The sequence below is a fragment of the Notothenia rossii genome (assembly GCF_949606895.1).
Source record: "Notothenia rossii genome assembly, chromosome: 7".
Lineage (NCBI taxonomy): Eukaryota > Metazoa > Chordata > Actinopteri > Perciformes > Nototheniidae > Notothenia > Notothenia rossii.
This window is the reverse complement of record NC_136905.1, coordinates 60690911-60712225: the sequence shown is the minus strand read 5'-3', so window position 1 is coordinate 60712225 and position 21315 is coordinate 60690911. Positions and strand designations below refer to the sequence as shown.

At 39.7% G+C, this 21315-nt stretch overlaps 1 protein-coding gene across 1 annotated transcript in view; it reads right to left on the bottom strand.

Moving 5' to 3' along the window:
• Positions 1–21315, bottom strand: part of sntg2 (syntrophin, gamma 2) — a 189297-nt gene that overhangs the window by 26291 nt on the left and 141691 nt on the right. Inside the window, 6 exon segments of the mRNA XM_079641150.1 lie at positions 9564–9773; positions 12428–12499; positions 18448–18564; positions 19192–19230; positions 21063–21166; positions 21169–21191. Coding sequence (XP_079497276.1) covers positions 9564–9773; positions 12428–12499; positions 18448–18564; positions 19192–19230; positions 21063–21166; positions 21169–21191 — 565 coding nt within the window.

Sequence of the window (21315 nt, the reverse complement as noted above, 5' to 3'; positions counted from 1 at the left end):
AAATCACAGATGCGTTTCATTCTATTACACTGACACGGAGTTTTGACAGGGACGACATTGGTTGTAATGCACAGCACGCGCCAGCAGAGGGCAGGGGAGGGCAGTCCGTCTTTCCCGCTCTCAGAGCTCAGCACAGAGCTGAGCTGAGCAAGATGGCGGCAGCATTTGCCGGCCCCGAACTCGGACAATTAGTAAAAAAGAAAAATGCCTCTGCGCCTGTTTGGGACTATTTTGGGTTTACTCGTCGCCAGTGACTTCATCCAGCACAACGAGAGACAGAGGCACTTATTTGGGAATGTTTAAGACGTGGTGATTGAGTGTTGACATTTTTTAATCCTATGCAACTGGTTGATGGTTTTGTAGTGGAGGTCGGACGGTTTTAAAAAACGAAAGCATTTACGTGCTAAACATTCACGCGAGTAATCCAATGAATCAAATAGAAATAAGGTTTTTAACACATGCACGGAATAATATTGCCAAACTAGTTAGTCAATATAGCAAACTTTATTCAATAAGTCAAGTATTTACTCCCGGAAAACGTTTATGTATGATGATATATTGTTAACTTAGCTCACAATGGAAAAAACGTCGGACATCTACAAACGCGTCCTGTATCCGATCTAAAAATGTGCCATTTGCACAATGTGTCATGTATGCAGCCCTTGTTTCGCGCATGTCGCGTCACTTTGCGAGCGTCTACCGGCTCGGGCTGCATTTTACACCGAACATATAATATACCGTTCGAAACATCTATTTGCCGCCGAACGCCACCTCGCTCAAGTCGACCCAAGTCATACCGATGCATATACCGTATACCACGGTATGATGTCAGCAAGGTATGACGGTATGAAAAAAATGATACCGCCCAAGCCTACCAAGCTGCTTACCTATTGCAGATTCAGTCTTCCCAGCCTGGTGCAGGTCTACAATTTTGTTTCTGGTGTCCTTTGACAGCTCTTTGGTCTTGGCCATAGTGGAGTTTGGAGTGTGACTGTTTGAGGTTGTGGACAGGTGTCTTTTATACTGATAACGAGTTCAAACAGGTGCCATTAATACAGTTAACAAGTGGAGGACAGAGGAGGCTCTTAAAGAATAAGTTACGGTTCTGTGAGAGCCAGAAATCTTGTTTGTTTGTAGGTGACCAAATACTTATTTTCCACCATAATTTGCAAATAAATTCTTTAAAAATCAGACATTGATTTTCTGGATTTTCTTTTCTCATTTTGTCTCTCATAGTTGAGGTATACCTAGGATGAAAATGACAGGCCTCTCTCATCTTTTTAAGTGGGAGAAATTGCACAATTGGTGGCTGACTAAATACTTTTTTGCCCTACTGTATTCATGTATAAAAGACGTACAAAAGTGCATTTTGCATGATAGGTCCCCTTTAATAAATATGAATGCTGTTGAGTTTGTACAGAAATAGTTATGAACTGGGAATTGATGTGTTGCATACATGCTGAAAGGAAGAAGCCTATGCGTGGCAGATATATTTCCCCATTTCTATCCTTTCTTAAAGCCCATTACAGTACATTCAGGATCTCTACAGTAATGGCACTGGCTTTTCCTAAACCCCATTTGGGATTGTCTAATCTGAGATATTGGACAAGTCTGGATACTTCTCTTTGAAAACTATGTTCTGCTCAGTGATGGGAAGATTCCCTTCACAAGGATTGTCCCAACCACCCATTGTGCACATCCAACATGTTTTCTTGTAAAACTGATAAAGTAGGTTTTCTATTACAGCATATGATGTATATTTTGCCATTGGAGATTCATTTTGCCGTCAAATACCTGTGTAATACAAGCTGTTTAGTTTAGTTTATTTATTTATAGTGTCGTGGACAGTCCCCATCGATGAACTGTCACAAAAACAGTAAATGGTGCAGCTTCAGCCGACATGGCTAATTTCCAGCGGTTGTCCCCGACCAGATCGTAATAGACACCCTTAAAATATCTATATCTGCCCAAATATAGACCAATCACTATTTAGGACACATTGTAAACATATTTGGCTTTGTGAACCTTATGTGAGCAGAGAGATACATTTGACATGTTTTTAAACCTCAGGAATACACATATTAGTGAGAAATATTGAGTACAAATATTTTTTGCTTGTTACAAGTTTACTGGTTGATGGAGCACATATATTTCTGCCTACGAAGGAGATATAAATACCTTCATCTGCATGCGTTATGTTCACTTTTCAGAAATAAAAAAATAATGTAGCTGTCTTAAAAACATACAGGTCCCCTCTATATTCAAATAAGCTGTAGGAATTAGCATGTGCAGAATTTACTGGAGAATGTAATTAAGTGACTGAACTCTGAGTGACCACATGAGCCCAACATAAAGGGATTATACTTGGCTCCTAACACTTTGAGATTTCATTTTTTGCTAAAAAGCCAGTGCCCCTTGGCAGTAGTATACTCACACATACTATTCCAAAGGATAGCGGGGTGAAATAAAAAGCTGTTGAATTATATCAGATCCTTATGTTGACCAGGAACAGAAAGGATTTCAGTCTGCGAATGATTCAGATCTCTTCTGACAGGTGCTCTGCTTTGTAATATCTATAAATGTCCCTATTTAGGGGCCTGAGCAACAAAGCCCTCAGGCCTCACAGCATTTGTAGCCTTTATTTTCTGTTGACCACAGTTGAGTGAAAGAAGGGGTGAGAATAGCGTTGAATTGTAAAAAGACCCGCTGGTTATTTCTTGAAGAGTCTGACCTCACATGTGGCATCGTAATTCCTAATTACAATGTGTAGCATAGCAATATGGAAGCATAGAAGCTTATTGTTGATATTACACGACTTGATTGAATCCTCAATTCTGATTGGTCAATGTGGAATAATTTTCTGATTAACAGACCTCTGCTAAGGAAAGCAGGCCATTGCTAAGGACTCTGAATGTAATATGATTTACAGTTATATCTTATCTATCCTAATAAATTAGGGGTGCACCGAATGGGAAATTCTTGGCCGAAACCGATACCGAAAATAGGAAACAGTTGGCCGAAAACCGAATGCCGAAAGGCCGAAAATGATTAATAGAAATATATATAATGTATACATTTTTTACCAATGTTGTTCAGCTGCCTGATTATGGAAAAAGACATGATTATGGCAAAACTTAACTTAAATAATAATCACTAGTATGGGTCCATAAAACGTTTATTCAGCACTTTTGAATGCATACAGTACATTAATTCCAAGTCAAGTCCATTTTATTTTCTCTGTAGGATAACTACAACAAAGTGCATTAAAACTGCATAAACATCTAGGCCAGTAGGCCTACAACAAAATAGTGTAAATAAAGACTGTAACAGCCAGGCCTTCAACAACAACAAATGCAACTATAAGTGCATGCATACAAATGTGCAAACTGGATAAATCCACATGAATGTAACTATTTATAAAAGAAATTACAATTGAATTTCAAGAATCTGTAAATAAGGCTGTCTGTCCTCATAAGCAAAGTAGTAAACATTGTATAAAGATACATAAAGTGAAAACTGGATACAAAATCCACAATCAATTACAAATTAAATTACCATTTCAAGAATCTGCAAATAAGGTGGTCTGTCCTCATGAGCAATGTAAACAACATTGTATCATTTAGATACCGAAAGTACAATATATTGAACACTGTGCTGCTGTCATTTCCCCCTAATGATAACCTGAGATGGTGAATTATAACTCACAATGAAAATTGTTCAGGAAAGTGGGTATAGAGTAGACATGTAGAACTAGATAAGCTTATGATAAGCCAGCCTTGTCTACTTATTAAGGAAAAGTGGGAGGTTATTTTTAATGAACAGTAGCTTCTCTGCTTTATCATCCATTGTCTGTTCCTCTTCTCATCAAGCACATGAGAGGCAGCGCTGAACAGTCTCTCGCTGTCAGTGCTTGTGATTTGATCTTACTCCGCATATTTGTCCGGGTGTTTTGATTTCAAGTGGTGGAGTAATCCCGAAGTGGTGAAAGTCTTTGCAGTTACACCCCCTCGAGAAATGTCAGCTGAACACGTTTTACAAATCGCAATCCGCGCCTCTTTCTCTGATATTTTTAAATATCTCCAAGCGGAAGACATGTTGGCTGTGAGACAGCCGCGAGCATGGTCGCGCGCCGTGCTTGTCGCCGCGTTTTGATTACGTCATCACAACAACACGTTAGCTTCCCAACGTAACCCTGTTCTCTGACATTCGGTGATATTTTTTCGGTGCTAAAACCCTTTCGGCCGAAAGCCGAAAGAGCCTTTTTAACCATTTTCCGCCGATAATTTTCGGCGGCCGAATATTCGGTGCATCCCTATAATAAATACATCTGGTATTTAATGTCAGCTGTTGCCAAAATGAGTAAAATATTTTACTGTTACTCCATTATAAATATTTTAATAACCATTTGAATAAACTGGGAGTATATACAACTTTCAAAACTGGTTGAGCTGTCCACGGAAAAAAATATGAAAAACAGAACAAGAACAAAAAAACAGCGTCAGGGAAGGAAAGAGATTAAAAGTCTCAGAAAGGTGGAGGACAGAGAAATCAGTAAAAGGTGAGTCAACAGCAGAAGAAGACACACAGGAAGTAAACACTAAAGGGAACAGCGTAGTAAGACAGACAGGAAGTAAACATTAAAGGGAACAGCATAGGAAGACAGACAGGAAGTAAACAATAATGGGAACAACAGAAGACCGACAGGAAGTAAACAATAATAGGAACAAGGAAGTAAACAATAATGGGAAAAAACAGAAGACAGACAGGAAGTAAACACTAAAGGGAACAGCGTAGTGAGACAGACAGGAAGTAAACACTAAAGGGAACACAGTCTATTATTGTAAGAAATTTGAACAAACTGGGACAGTTGTGAAGCAGAAACTCATTAATAGTGACACCCTCATTTTAAGTTACGTTGAATTTATCCTAAATTTTATTGAAATAATTGTTTTTGCAATACTGCTGTGCTCGAAAAAAAGAATTGGGAAATGATCTAACAGTGCTGGTGTAGGCCTGAGTTGTTTAAGAATTGATGTTTGTTGTAAAAACCCATGACACAATCTGTGTTACCCCAGTTATTCTTACAATACTTCTGCATTAAGGACATGGGTCAACATGGTGCCATTGTTTGTTTTCATGGTGAAAAAACAATGTCAAAAAAAATGGGTAGCCCAAACAGATAGATAAAAGACAAAGGGCTGAAGTTAGTCATATCAAAGCAGTGATACCGTTGTAATAGAAACCAACACAAAAAGCAGCTTTATATTTTAGTAAAGTGTTTTTTCCTTTAGGGGATTTACTTCAGTTGTCCCTGTGGAAAATGAATAACTGGCCTTATTATACGGAGAATATTTTCTTGAAACATTTATATCAATATTTGATAATGTTTTCTTGTTCTGTGGAGAGTTCCTAACAGCTGTAGTCTGGAAGCTCCTTAGGGTGTTAACTCAAATTATTATTGTCAGAGATAGATGCTGTTCACTTGCAGTTTTAAATGACGCAATACTAAATACTTTATTCATTTTAATAATGAAGTTCATTTAAAAGTGTATAAAAGTGAAATGTGTGACAGGCAGTGAAGAGGAGAAAAGAGGGAGTTCGAAGGAAATAATAATAAAAACACATGGTCAAGACTTTACTATTTTTGTTCCGAAAACCACTACTTACAATTTTTAATTATGTATTAATTATTATTTTGTATTACCAATTATATAATTATGTTTCTTGTTGTTGTCTTAGTTTTTGTTTTGTCATGCAGTGGTGGAAAGTAACTGAGTACATCTACTAAAGAACTGTGGCTCACTACACTTTTGAGGAACTGTACTTGAGTATTTATTTTTATGCTACTGTATACTTCCACTCTGTTACATTTTTGAGGCAATGAGGTTTATAGTCACTTTGCAGGTACACATAATTGCATTAGTTTGCATTATACACACAGTTGTATGTTTGTAGAGATAAGAATTGCCCAGGAAATACATTTTAACAAACTTGTGTGTATTCCCAATAAACAGCCTCAGGGAACATAAGTAACTAAGCTCAACATATGGATTTGTTTGTAATGTTGTGCTGGTATCAAGTGCCCAGAAATGATTTTCATAGTGGCCAACTGGTGGTACTATAACTACCGTGTTTGTGATGTCCTTTTGCACAAAAAAAAGAAAAAATGCTTTTTCCGTTTAACTTACATTGGGAAAGATACCTCCGCTAAATCTGCGTATAACCTTTTAGGTAAATCAGTACATACACTTGAATAGCTCTTATTTATACCAATAGGGCCTAAACGTTGTAAAATGCTGTAAAAGCCCAATCCTGAGTTATTTTGCCTTTCTATTAATTTGACACGAGCAAATCTGAGGCGTGGCTTAAGGAAAACTTAAGCGTGATCCATGGAACAAGCCTCCAAATGATCCGGACACTTTCTGAGAGTCACTCCATTTCTGGCTTCATGCGACACTTAGCAACTTCCGTAGGAGTAGAGGGGATCCCACCACCAACGCTGTATCCAGTTTTTTGCCTTTAGATTTGTTATTATTGTCCAAATATCTTTTCACTATAATGAGTGGTGAGCTTCACTATTCATTTGTTGTCCAATTGACAGAAGACCGAAATACTAAAATCTGTGACACATCTCACCATGTTGGGTAAAGAAAGCTGAATATATCTTTCGACAACCGCACCACAGTGGAGTACATCAACAGGCAGGGCGGAGTCTGCTCCTCCGCCATGTTGACCACAGCAGAGAACCTGTGGTTATGGGCCTCAGAGATTGTGTTGTCTCTGAGAGCCCTCCACATCCCGGGACTGGAGAACGGGGGGGCCGACCTCTTGTCAAGAGGCGGGCCCCTGCCAAACGAGTGGTGAAGCAGATCTGGGCCCAGTTCGGGAGAGCGGAGGTGAACCTGTTCGCCAACCGGCGAAACAGCCACTGTACTCTGTGGTTTTCCATGGCTCGGCAGGACAATCCGCACTTGGGAGTGGACGCGTTTGCACACGAGCCATGGCCAAGAAAGCTGCTCTACGCCTTTCCACCGCAGCGCCTCATTCTCCCCCTCCTGGAGAGGGTGAGACGAACGTCTGTCAGTCATCCTAGTGGCCCCAGACTGCCGCGTGGCGCCGTGGTTTGCGGAGGTGACAGATGATGGTGGGCCAGCCCTGGGCAGTTCCTCAGGTCTGGGGGGCGATGTCTCACGGGGCTGGTGCAATAGGGGCGTTACCCTCTCTGGGCCAACCTCTCCAGGCTTGGCTCCTGAGAGGGACAGGCTGAGACAGATGGGGCTGTCTAACAACGTTATTCAGACTATCCAGGCAGCAAGAACAGGATCCACCACAGCCTGTTACAGGCCAAAGTGGTTGGCATTCCAGCGATGGTGTGAAGAGGGGAGTCTAGAGCCCTTATCTTGTACGCTGGGCTCTATTCTGTCCTACTTACAGACACTGGTGGACTTGCTTATTCCACAGTTAAAGTGTATGCAGCATTTCATACTGTCATAAGGGATTTGGCGGCCGGTCAGCCTTCAGTCAGCCGCTTATGTCGCGGTTTCTGCAGGGGTCAGGAGACAGCGCCCAGTAGTGCACACCTCCGCCCCGCAATGGGACCTGCCGTTGGTGCTCGAGGCTCTGGTCACAGAACCATTTGAGTCTCTGGAGCTCTCCTCCCTGAAGGCGGTGTCATTAAAAACAGCGTTGCTGCTGGCCCTGACTTTCGGCCAAGAGAGTGTCCGAACTGACCGCTCTGTCGGTACACCCGGGTTGCCTGTGGATCCGGGGTGACCGTAGCGGGGCGACACTCTGACAGAACGCCTCCTTTGCTTCCAAGAGCTTAAGGAGGGGGGGGGCACATTTAAATTGATTATATGCAAACATGAAGAACAATGAATGATGCTAAACTTGTTAGCCTGTGAACAGCAGTGGAAATGTTTGTAGCATTTATGCTAACAGGTACTCTGTTGTTTGGAATGTTTGTTTTAGTCTTGTTTCTTTGTTTATTTAGTGTTTAATGTTACAACGTCTCATGACTTTGGGTTTTGTTTGTATTTCAGTTTTACAAAAATGGAAATAAAAATGGAAATGAAAATGGAAATGAAACTTAATCAGTAAACATCAAAACTGAGCTGCTGTCTCCTGGGTGTTTATTTCCGTGTTAAGCTATCTGCCAAGCCTGCAATCCGAAAAGTATTCTTGCGAGGGCAGAATAGTAAAAAGACAACCACGCCTGTAGGATTTGCCACAGAAGATGGGATACCAGTAGAAACAACCGCATTCTTCTGTCATCAAAGCTACAGTCTACATGATGGCAGACAACAATGATGAGTGGGAAACACGAACACAATGCTCCAACACCTCACGTTCAAGCCGCATGTCCTCAGTCAACACCATGGCAGCTAGAGCTCGTGCAAAAGCAGAGGCTGCAAGTGTCCAGGCCTCTTTTGCACAAAGAGAAGCTGACATGATTAAAGCACAGGCATCTATTGATGCTGAAGCTACAAGAAAGAAAGCGGAGCTTAAAGCTAGTCTCAACACATTGCGGCTAGAAAGTGCTGCTGCAGTTGCCATCACTGAAGCTGAAGTTCTCGAAGCAGCTGCTGAGGATGCATATGGAGATCCAGATCGTGCAAGCCTAAAGAGTGCGTACACTGAGTGGTACAAGGGGAATCCAGCACCTGACTCTCACCAAGACTCAAAGCCACAACAACCCATACCCACACCGGGGCGCCAGCACGCAATGGACGACGGTGAGCAAGACGTGGGGTCATTGAAGGTGGATTTCCTAAACTACCTGCTCAACATGCACACAATCAGGAGCGAGATGCCAGCCACATATATAGCCCTGCTGAAGGTCCATCCAGAAACATCTACAGTCATCATGAGCAGTCACACGCAGCAAGACCATCCAGTCATGTTCAGCAACCTGCTCAGCCACATGCAGATGTTTCACCCAGAGCCAATGAGTTTCATTCATCAGCTACAGCAGATTTGGCCAAGTATTTAATACGTCGGGAAATGGTTAGCTCCGGGCTATTGCAGTTTGATGACCAGCCGGAAAAATGTTGGGCCTGGAAAGAATCATTCCTCAGTTCCACAGAGTGGCTTGAACCTGTCATCAAGAGAAGAGCTCGACCTCCTGCGTAAATGGCTTGGACCGAAATCCTCTGAACATGCAAAGAGAATCAGATCGGTTCACATCCATAATGCGGCAGCAGGTGTCAATATGCTGTCAATATTCTTGCGAGGGCAGAATAGTACCAGTGCCCTTGTGTGCAGTGTGTGTGACGAATAAACAATTATTTTAAATCCTCCATTTCCCCATTCCATAATAAAATTGCTGTCTGGCTTTATTCACTTAAACATAACATCGGGGAGATCTGCAATCTATTGTGTACAGTTTTTTTGTAATTTGTACCATACAAAGGCACACCAATCCAACAAACTTCAAATGTGAAAAGGTGCAGAATATTTATTGATTGGAGAACTAGTTTCATTTGAGTAAAATTCAACAAATGTAAGAAAGAAAAAAAAACAGGTCAACAAAAAGATTTGACATGTAATATGGAAATACTCACTCGTATTCTCTGCACCTCCAAGAAGACAGCTCTTTGGAAGGACTTCTCCCAGATAGCCAGGTCCGAGGCCAGCTCCACCCTGAAGGTATGGCTCTGTCCGTGGCCGACCAAAATGCTAAAGCACAGAGACTCTCCATCCTGCTGCTCCGGGGAGTGCTCCAGCCCAAGGTAGAGCCTCGCCTGGAGCCAGCAGTCCTCGGCCATCCACAGCTACAACACAACATTTTAATAATTACATGTTGGGGCAACAATTTTGCTATCTCTTCATTTTTTTTTGCGTACTTGTGGTAGGGTGAAGATTAATTTCCTTCCTTCTCTGAAAAATAAATTGTACTGGTTTATGTATATATTTTTATAATCATATCTTGGTTGGTAGATCATGAGTGGTGCAGGGATAAGTCCCAAAACCCAGAAATAAGTTAGCGTTTTACGTTCCCTCAAAGTCAATGTTTCTTGGAACGTGTTTTTGGTTGGATGACTGCAACAAGTTTTGTTCTGACATATCCCAAGTGATGAATGTGACAAAGCTTTTATGTGTGTTTAAAAAAATTATTGCAAAAAAAATGGCTCAATTTGACTACCAAAAGTCATTACTATGAAGGTAGATATGGTGCAAAATGCGAGAGCTTGTAAAACCTGAGCACTTACAGAAAAAAAATCGGAGCTTGTGTGCATACATTTACGCTTGTATAAAATATCCACGTATCTGTGAACCAAATTTGAAGTCACAAAAAAAAATGAACTTTGTGATGAAATGTTCACTTGCAGTAAAAAAAATATTTTTAAAATATATTTTCCATTATAACTGCAACTTGGTTATTACAACCTCTCAAATCAGTCATTACAACTTCACGAATCCGCTCTGTGGCAGTATAAATCGACGAATCAGCGGCCTTGACTTTTGCTACACTTCTTGCGATGAATGTGTCGCTAAAGTAAGCTCGGGTCTGTCACACACAAGTGACTACTGTTGCCCCTTTCACACGCAGCTCCCGTTCTAGCTCCGTGCTTCGCTCAAAACAATGGGGGACTGCGTCGGGTCGATGATCGTGTTACTTTTAATCATACGAAGCCAGATTAAATTAAATAACTACTTCTCCAACCTTATACTTTTGAGTGCCTTGGTTAATTGTTTATTAATGTGTATGTACCGACCGCTGCATTGCTGCTCGTCCACTGTAGTTTATTAACTCACAGCAGCGGCCGCTGTAAAGTATTCACTGTCTGACTGTCACACAAGCAGCTGATACATATCCCCAATTCCCCTTAAGTGAATGTGTGTCTGAATTGACGCTGTTTGGCATCACAACACTGTTATGAAAGTTTCTCTGGTATAAAATGGGTGATGTTAGCATAGCAACCAAAGCTACACTGACTATATTGACTAGGCTACTTGTTGCTTGTTGCTTTAACTTGTGGCATAGGCCTAAGCCGTTTTCTAGCTACATTTTACCGGCGTATTTTTCATTATGATTCTACTTGTGATAGTCGGACATGACAACCTGTGCAGCCCGTATTGATTCCATCCGATTGCTTCTATAATACAAAACAAAACATCTGCCCCCTCCACAATGATCAATAACAGCGAAAGGATGGTCAAAGTAAGGCACAAATAAACAGAATCACACAAAGCCTGGTTACTGGTTAGTGTTGCCTGACTTTATAAAGTGTGTTTTTTTACAAGTGTGTTGTTGCGTTCTAATAACTTTGCTCAGCGCTTCTGCTTGTTTCAACTCTGATTTGCCATACTCTCCATAAACTGTTAGTTCAGGTTAATCTCGCGGCTCGCCCCCCTCCGACGTAAGCGTGACGTATGCGCTTCTTGCCTCTAGACCGACACTTTTTTCGCGCTTGGTAAGAACCGGATTTCGGGGAAAAGAGCCGGCTCCACTGCGGCGTGAACAGGCAAAACCGGTGCTTATCAGGCACAAGCTCCAAACTGGCCCTGGAACCGCGTTTGTGTGAAAGGGGCAACATGCGGGGCCCCGCATTCATCCGGTTCGACCTGGCATGACTGTATGACTGACCCGAGCTTGCGCCTCCTCGTTCTGATAGCTCCGCCCCTTCAGAGTTAGCATTTTACCACTACTGGTTCCCTCGTCTCAAAGTCAATGGGATTTCTCAATAGGAATTTGGAAAATAGCTGGAAATAAGGTCTGTGGTTGACACAAATTTAAGAGACGGATCACGTTTTGTTCTACGACATTAAAGACATCAGCAGTGACCCCACTGGTGATTTTTGAAAAGTTTACGTGTCTGAAAAACGATGGTTGTTTACAAGTGGCTGAATAGGACTACAGAAGTTGTCGAGGACGTTGTACGTCATTACGCCGAACACGTAAACACTCCTCTAAGTGTGTTGTCCTGTTCTGCTTGAAAGCAAAGTACCTGTGCTCTTGAAAACTGTTAAAACAAATGCTTCAACTTGTACAATTTTGAATCTGTATTTTTTAATATCGATCTTAAGTTGGCGTGACGGTGAAGTCGTGCGACCCTGCTGTAGTTCGTTTATAGCATAACGTTAGCATTTTGCTTCTTGCGATTTAGATTTATGATATAAAAATTATAAAAGTAGGGTAGACATGTGGAGATTATCCGGCTGAAAAAGACGTGCATTTATCAAACAGGTTCGTTTTCCACAGACCTTATTTCGAGGTATTTTCCAAAATCCTATGGAGAAATCCCATTGCTTTTTTGTCGACGGAGCCCAATACCCAGCTTACTTCAGGGTAAATAAGTCATCCCTGCACCAATCTATAGAGAGCCCTGTTTAATAGGCCTCCTTAAAAAACATTTTATCTGATTTAAAAAGACAAAAATCAGCCATCTATACTTGGATGAAAGCTGAAGTGCTCTTTACATACCTTGTGAACCTTGAAAAGAACCTCATAGAGGTTATATGTCGTTTCAGCTTGTCCCCAGTCAGCAACACTGATCTGAGAAATGAACATCAAGGAAAGTAAGATGAAGAGGTGGCATATCAAAACAAGCCTCTTTGCACTTGTTAGCAGCACCTCCTTATCCACAAACTGAATTTGAAATGAAGGTAGCTCAGATGTGTGAATGGGTGGATGACTGCCAGTGAGCAGAGTGGATTTATCCTGTTGCACCTGCTGCACAGAACATTTACATCAAGAAAATAACAATTGCATTATCCACAAATATCTTCGAACTTCAACTAATCAATAATTCTGAGGTCCACACCAATCCAATCAAAACATTAAGGATGTCGTGCACATTTTTTGCTGCAAGGAGCCAAAATATGATGGTCCGTCTAGCAATCAATCACGCAATGTCATTGGAGATGGCTGATCAACGTTTATACAGTATATAGTGAAATCAAAATCAATACGGGATAAATGGGCTTAGGTGTAAGTAGGCTTAAACCGGGTTTTCCTTGGCTTGTGAGTGTTATATATTTGTATTCGACGTCTACATTTATTACCTTGAATTTCAACTGTTTACTGTGATGATGGACGTTAACCTCATTAGCATCATCATTTAGCTGAGAGGAAGTCCAACAGACAAACGGGTATTGGCCGCTTTTCGTCCACTGTGGATGGCCTCATATCCCTTCTACTTTCCTTGTTTATCGAAGTAAGGAAGTAATTAAAAACATAATTCTGGATATGTGTTGTTGTTAAACATGCAATACACTCCACACCAGCTTTTAGAAATCCTAAAACAATTATTTTGCCGCTTGGCGCAGATTCTTTTTTTCGTTTTACCGGAAAGTGGCAAGCCGGGCAGTTACACAGGAAAAATTGGTGAGTATCTTTTCCAGAGTAATTACTATTTTGCTCTGAAATAGTGATATTTAATAATTTTGGAGTGTATTCATTACTCATAGCTTCTAGAGTGCGATCAAAAATGCAGAGTCAATTCTATTGGACTTAAATCATGACCACGCTGTAACGGAGGTGATCTCTGGGGCCCTAGATCTCGGTCTCTTATATTATATAGCTTCATTATTGGCGAAGTATATTACTTTGTTCCACGCTAAAACATTGCACAGGAAGCATGTGAATCTATGTCCTTTATGCATCTATTTGTCACGATCAGTCTATGTTTTAGTTTGTCTGTCTCTGTTTCCTGTTGTAGTTTGAAAAGTGTTCCCCCTCCTGTCTTGTCTGTTGCTGTTAATTGTGTTCACCTGGTGCCCTGTGTTGTCTCCTCCCTCCTCACCTGTGTCTTGTTGGTTTGATTAGTCCTGTGTGTATTTAGGTTCTGTTTTCCTGTTAGTGTGTGTGAGGTCCTTGTTGCTGGTGACTGTGTTTACGTGAGACAGTCATATTGAGGCTGTGTATCATGAACCACAGCGATGAATAAATGCCCACACCGGGTTGTATTTGAACTCGCTGCCCCTGCCTCCTTGCTTGGTCAGGCCGCTCAATGGTCAGCTTCACACATGCCCACTCATGTTCCTTAAGCACTTTGGTTTATTGACCTTTTTTATTATAAAGATCATTATGGTTCATTTATTCTATTCTGAGTAAAATTACCTTCTAGTTGGAGTAAAATTACCTTCTATTATGAGTAAAATGGCAGTAGAGTTGTTTTTAATATACACTACATGGAGTGAATAACCATTAAGCAGAGTAAAATGAACTCTTAAAAATACAACTCTGAACAAAGAGTACATTTTACTCTATATATGTTGGGACCAAATGTTATATTTTTAGAGTAAAATTTTCTTCAATTTTACTCAAATATGTACTGTGTAGGGTTACATGACTGACATTGTAACACAGAAATGGAAATCGGTTGTTAGTGTGTTGTTACTATTGGCCTTTATAAAATACTATAAAATACAAAAAATAATTTTAAATTGACCTTTTAATATCTTGTGGCAACTTATAATTTCCAAATCTAAACCATCATCCTGCCTCTCCACATATTGCAGGATGAGCATAACCATTTCCATGTAAGGTATTAACCTTTTAGTAATTGTTTGGAAACTTACATAAAAGTTATGTGCGTTTTACAGGGTGATTATTTATTTCAGAGTACCCTTTTCGCAGACCTGGATGAGATAATCATGTTGTGGTATGAAGGACTTATTAGTAAGGTGCTATGAATATCTCGGTTAGAATGAATATAAAATGAAGGCTAAAAGTTTGCATTTAGGACTTGGCATGCTTGCTAGTCGAGACCGACAAGAGGCTACTCAGAGGATTATTACCTCCGGGCGTGTTCCATAAAAGCACATGCACTAATGCTATCATTGCAACATATTCAGGTCCTCTCTCCTGCTTGGATATTGGTTACTGCCATATTTCAAACAAAAGCCGGGGGACAGGTCTGGCATTTCACAAGCCACCAGCTGCATAATGCTTTCAGTCCATGGAAACATTCTAACAACGCTAAAATACACCCATTATGTTTATTGCGTTCCGTTTTGTATTTGGCTGATGACCCCTCTCACTTACACCTCGTCAACAGGATTTGTTTGTCCTGTTTGAGTGGTCTGTGTCGAGTTAAACAATGCTTTTCATTTTTGGCAACTGCTCTGCATTCTGATAGACTTTAACGCTGCTAACACCTGCTCACATCCGACTATGTTCTGTTTTGTTAAAGCTTTCAGAAACGTTTATTGCCTGTGGAATGTTCAGCTGAAAACAAGACACATTTCGGACTATATATATATATATATATATAGTCCATCAGGGCTAGTCCTCAAAGCTAACAAGTGGACTTTACAATGGACTATAGTTTTCTTTTAAATATTTACTTATTCTTCTATCAACTGTTTGAGGCTCATTTAAAGTGCTGCTGCTTTTGTTGGAATTAAAGAGGCCAAATTAAGCAACTTTTCAGGTTCATATTAGTATTTTGTGCTTTACCCTTTCCTGGAGTGTGTTATATAGGTGTTTGTGCATGTAAATGGTCTGCAAAGGCTAGAATCCCCAGGTTCCCTCCAGACGGAGTTTCTCTCACCCCCCTGCCTGAAAAGCCTCCATGTCACAGAAGAGACACTAAATACAAAGATGAATGTACGAGCATGACCATACTTGCCAACCTTGAGACCTCAGAAATCGGGAGCATTTCTAATTAACATGCTTATTGTAGTTGTAAGTGCACTGCCTTGCGGCCTGTAGCACCATCCTTGATGGAGCATATGTGTGGGCTGGACCTGTATTTTACAGGAAAGGAGTGAGCAGAGGGTAGAATTGTCGATTCTTGTTCTGTTTGCTGTGACTATCTTCATCACCATCAACCAAACAATGGTGTAGCTGTATTAAAGTCAGAGTGGAAACAGTCCGGAGTAAATCTGATTTTGTCAGAAATCGGGAGAAATGCGGGAGAAATATGACCCCGGGAGGAAACCGGGAGAGGGCTATGAAATCGGGAGTCTCCCGCGAAAATCGGGAGGGTTCACAAGTATGAGCATGACATGTCCTCTTTAATTCCAACAAAAGTTGGAAGCTTTTTGTAGAGAACCGAGAAAAGTCTCTTGCTTTCAATGTCCACCATTGATAGCTTTTTCTTTGCTGTGTCATGACCCTAGCAGAGCAAAAGGCAGCCCAACTCAACGACTGGAGAATACATCATTTAAGATGCAATGCATTCGGTCCAAAGTAGGCACATGATCCATGTTCACCTACGTTATTCCATAGAAAACACCACAGCATTTCAGGAAACACCACAGCGTTTCACAAAACGCCACAGGATTTCAGCAAACACCACAGCATTTCACAAAACACCACAGCGTTTCACAAAACGCTACAGCATTTCACAAAACATTACAGCATTTTCAGGAAACAACTGCTGAAATATATATAAGAAAACTCAAGATATAAGATATTAAACATTTTTTAAATGCTATACTGAAGTTTAGGTGTCACTGCCAGCAGATCTGCATTACAGCATTACATTTTAAATTAATTCAGGTAACATACTATGTCTTTCAACCCAAAAAGGATTTAATTAAAGTTTGTGTCAGTGAAAAATACTAAGTATTTCATTGTTAAAAACCTGCATGCTTAAAGGCTTTTTCACCTCTGGCAAGAGCCCCAATTTTGAGGTCGTCTCTGAAAACACTTTGAATCCAAACTAGTAAAATCTAAAAGGAATGAATACTGAAAATATAATATTGTCCATCATCGGCTAGATTTAAAGAATAGAAGTAGTGCCATCGGCATGCAAACTCATTAATACAAAAACTCTTTAAATGTTTTATACATGTGTCACATGTGTAACCACATTCAATAATTCAGGCTGTGGCATCCATTACTGTGACAGTTGCTATTTTGATAATGCGCTGCATCTTACACTGTGTAATAATCTGGCGTGCTCTGGCATTAATACTGTAGTTATTCATTTATACTGTTCATTTCAACCTACATTCTTATTAACACTGTAGTTATTTATTTACTGTGCATTTAAACTTGCGTTTGTATTCATATTATAGTTATTAATTTATATTAAACATGTCAAACTTATAAATATATATATATATATATGTATTATTATAACGGTTCTAGTTTTTTCATGCAACTCATTTAATCATGAATCCCATTTTTTCCGCATTTTTTATTACAATATAAATGCAAGTATTATTATTATGTAATATGTATATATATATTTATTTAAGATATTTTTCTATTTCTGTTTTAACATATTTGTATCATTGTAGTATAGTATATTTTTACCGTTTTATATTTTTATTTGTATCTGTTTCTGTTTGTTATTTTTAACATAACCCAATTTCCCCGGGGTATCAATTAAATGTATTCCTGATCTTGTACCTACTGTACTGCATCAGCATTGTCACAGTGGGATACACTGTTTTAAATGTCAGCAAGGACAAAATGCATATGCAACAAAAAGTCTGATTGGCTGAAACAGTGAGTAACATCAGGTTGTGATAAAACGATCATAAGCCAATTATACTAGAGCTGTATGGTGTCACAACAACAATGGCAGTACAGACAGTCTAACCAAACAAAGGTCCGCTATTATTATGAAGATGTGATTATGATACCCTTCAACCTGATAAGAGTGAATAGAGTTTAGCTGGAAGTATAAATCTGCAATCTAGTAGGGATTTTCCGATAGTATCAAACATCTGAATTCATCACCAGTAACTGCACGCCTGTCTTCTCTTGGGCAATAAACTGAAACATTCTGTATATTACAGATGCCGCACACTTGCTTCAAACACAGACCATGCAGCACAGTGGGGAACCATCACAGATCAGTGAGCAGCAGCATGAAATCTGACTTATTTCAAAAAGGCATGAACACAATCTCATAGATGAGCGTATACTACATACTGTATGTCACTTTCCTGTGGTCAGAACAAGTCAAAGAATATATTGAAAAATCCATGAATACCACAATGGAATGTTAGCAAGAGGGTAACAGTAAACTAGCTACTGTAATATCTGTAACCAGACGGATAAACAATGGCTGCTCAAATTGGCCAACAGCTAGCTAGAAAGCACCAGCTGCAGCAAGCTGGCTTTTGTTGATGAGCAACATAACTATGTTCCTGATTGGCCACACGATTTGAGCCGCTAATGGCTAATTAGCCATTTGTTATTCATATTTTATGCTAGTAAATTGGAAAAGACATCGGAATTCTGCATTTACCACCAGTCAAATAAGTGGGGCTGCTTTTACCCAAAAAAGGGCAGGTCATGATGAAATGGCAGAGTACATTACATTACTTATCCAAAGTGAATTACAATAATACCTAAAAAGTGCCCAGATGTGTTTTTCTCATCCATGCTAAGCTAAGTAAACAGTTTTGATTATGTGCACCAGTGTTTTTGTATGTGATAGGCTTCATGTTGAGGAAACATTTCAAACGAGCTTATTATCAGATCTGAATGAGAAATTAAAAGTGTAAAATACTGGAAAATGACAGTAGAGTAGTTACCGGGGGGCTTCTGAAGATGTAAAAATATGGTCCTCTCAGTGCCAGGAACTTGAAAGCTGAGGTTCTACCAGCGGCGCTACCCTCAGGGCTTTCACACGCCCAGCCCATGTGAACAACCTGCAAAGGATGATATTTGCATGTTTAGAATTGTATTTAAGAAAAATACATACACAACAGGTATTTTCTTGCTCAATCAACAAACCAGGATAACAGTGTGTGTACAGTCAGAGATGTTAAGTTAAAGAACTACAGTGCAGTGGTGCTGCAATCCCAGCTGTTTGCAATAGTTTACCTTTTTTCTACCTCAGATTGACTTGGGGAGGTTTGTATCTTTACTGAATACACTGTACTGCTTCATTGGCTACACTTTCTAGATCTTGTGATGTATAATGCACTTTCTCTTCCTGTCTCCTTCCCTCCCATCTGAATGGTAAATAGGAGTTTCAAAATGTTTCAAAGTGCTTCTCCACTTGTTGATGAAACCGGAGCTGTAGGGCTTCGATTGTACACAGATTAAGTGATTCTTTACACCTGTTTAACATTTCCTCTATAAGATGTCCTGGCTGTGAGGGATGTCCATTACACTTTTAAGTAAAGGTTTATTCTGGGCTCTCACAGCCTTTTCTGTCTGCTCTGTAAAGGCACTATCAAATAATAGTATACTTGGTTTTAACTGCTATCAGTGATATAATGTGACTTTTGCAATTAAACACAGTATGGTTTCCAAAAGATACGTCAGCATACCTGATCATCTGAAGTGTAGTATTTGTTGATAATCTTTATCTGTGAGACAAAAAATTATCACAAAAGTTATCCTCACCCCAAAAAACACCTCAAAATAGTATTGCTGAGAAAGCCTTGAAATAGTCATATCACATATTTTCCACCCTTATTATCTATTTTTGCTGCTGCTTGACAAAACCTGATATTTTAGGAAACTGTTTTGAATTGTTCTGCCAAAAAAAGTGCATATTCATGTTTTTTCAGTATTTTCAAATGTAAAACTTGAGGTCTAAGAAGACAAATACATTTTTTTTATATATATATGTGTTATTACCAAATTCAAGTGTTTATGGACTTATTGGATCATATTGCACATTTCTGCACTAAACTTTTTATCATATAAAAAACGATTACATTTTAATACAAATATATATTAGATCAGTATTTTCTAAAGTAGTTTCTTCACATTTGTATCATCATATAATAATTATTGTTTCTATTTAACACATTTCTTATTTTCTTATTATTTCTATTCAATAATACTAGTGATTTGAGTTAATATTATGCACCAATTCTCAAAAGCAAATTCCTTCTATGTGAAGTCTTACTTGGCATTGAACTGGATTCAGGTTACTTGAGAAGGCAGAACAAAACTTAAACACATCTACTATTAATTGAATTAAATTAAATGTGATAATTCCATTATCAAATAAGACAATTATTATGACGAAATTACCTTGGAGAGGTTCCATGTATTCAAAGATGTGTCTGTGTAGACTACTTGCTCATAATCTAAACCTCCCAGTAATTATTGTACACATATTGGCTGGCAAAACAAATAATGTATTTTATTGTTTTGTCTTTTAACCTTTTTTTCATGTGAAGGTTCAAATGTACTAACAAGAGGATGTCACACATGTTTAATGCAATCTGAAAACCACATTTAGGCTCCAAGAAGGTATAAAGTTAGGAGTCTCTGAAACGTTGACTTCTTACTATGTATTTTGATGCTGATTACAAATGTTGCAAAGCATTTTAATACTGAGGGACCCTGCTGTGTCAGCATATCCTGCTCAGCATGACGCCTGCTGCTGTCTCGCCTCAGTTACAAAGTGAAGGTAAATTCTCACCTGAAGAACTGTTACCTAATTGGCCACTAACAAGCTGCCGATTATTCTCGTCTCTCTAAAAGAACATCAAACAGCATCGAGCAGTCTTCCAGATGTCAGTCCTTCACATTAAAAAACACACGTGGGACCCGAGGGTGTTGCCGAGTCTATTTAAAGGTTTAAGGTCATTAAAACAAAAGTTCTACTCCCTCCGAAAGCAGGCGCACAATTACATCCTGATTGGCCATTTAGCAATCACACTCCACGTCCGTAATTGGTGATGCAGGCAGGAATTAATCACACTTTTTTTTCTTTTAACAGCAGCCTGCGCAATCGACATACAGTACGTCTGTGTCCTTGGCGAAAATGCATCACATCATCAGCGCGATAATCAAAGTGAAATAGGAGGAAATGAGAGTGCACATAGCGAATGACTACTACAGTCATTAATTAGGTATGAGAGAGGCTCTTTTTGTCAGCAGAAGGGGGGGGGGGGGGGGGGCCTGTGACTCAATGGGGCCTGTGACTCAATGAGTACTTGACGGGAAGGGTCTATTAACACCATGGTGACACTATGTGACGGTTGGAAAACTGTGGGCAAAACATATTTACTACTTTTCTGTGTTTTCTTTATCAACACTGCTTTTTTGACTTCACAAGTGGGTAAATACCCCCATGTTAAGATACTAGATGTTCACACAATTGTGAAAATAACAGTTTTCAACTCGATCAAGACTCACGGAGAGATCCTATAAAGCCTTTAATGGTAAGAGGTGGACTTACATTCTCCTGTGTCAACTCGTTGACATTTGTAGATATTGCTTGGAGCCAGTCGGTGCTTTCTGCTGCAGTGCAAAATTGAAGAATATTTGTATTGGCTCCATCAAGGCAAACACTTCAAAACAGTTGGACCTGGAGGAGATGGAGGTCAGAATTAGATTGTGCAGAAGAATCAAAGACATCGTGCACAAGGTGAATCTCAAACTGCTAGGGGAACTTTCTTCTTCCAAGGGTCATTTAAATTTAATAACATCCT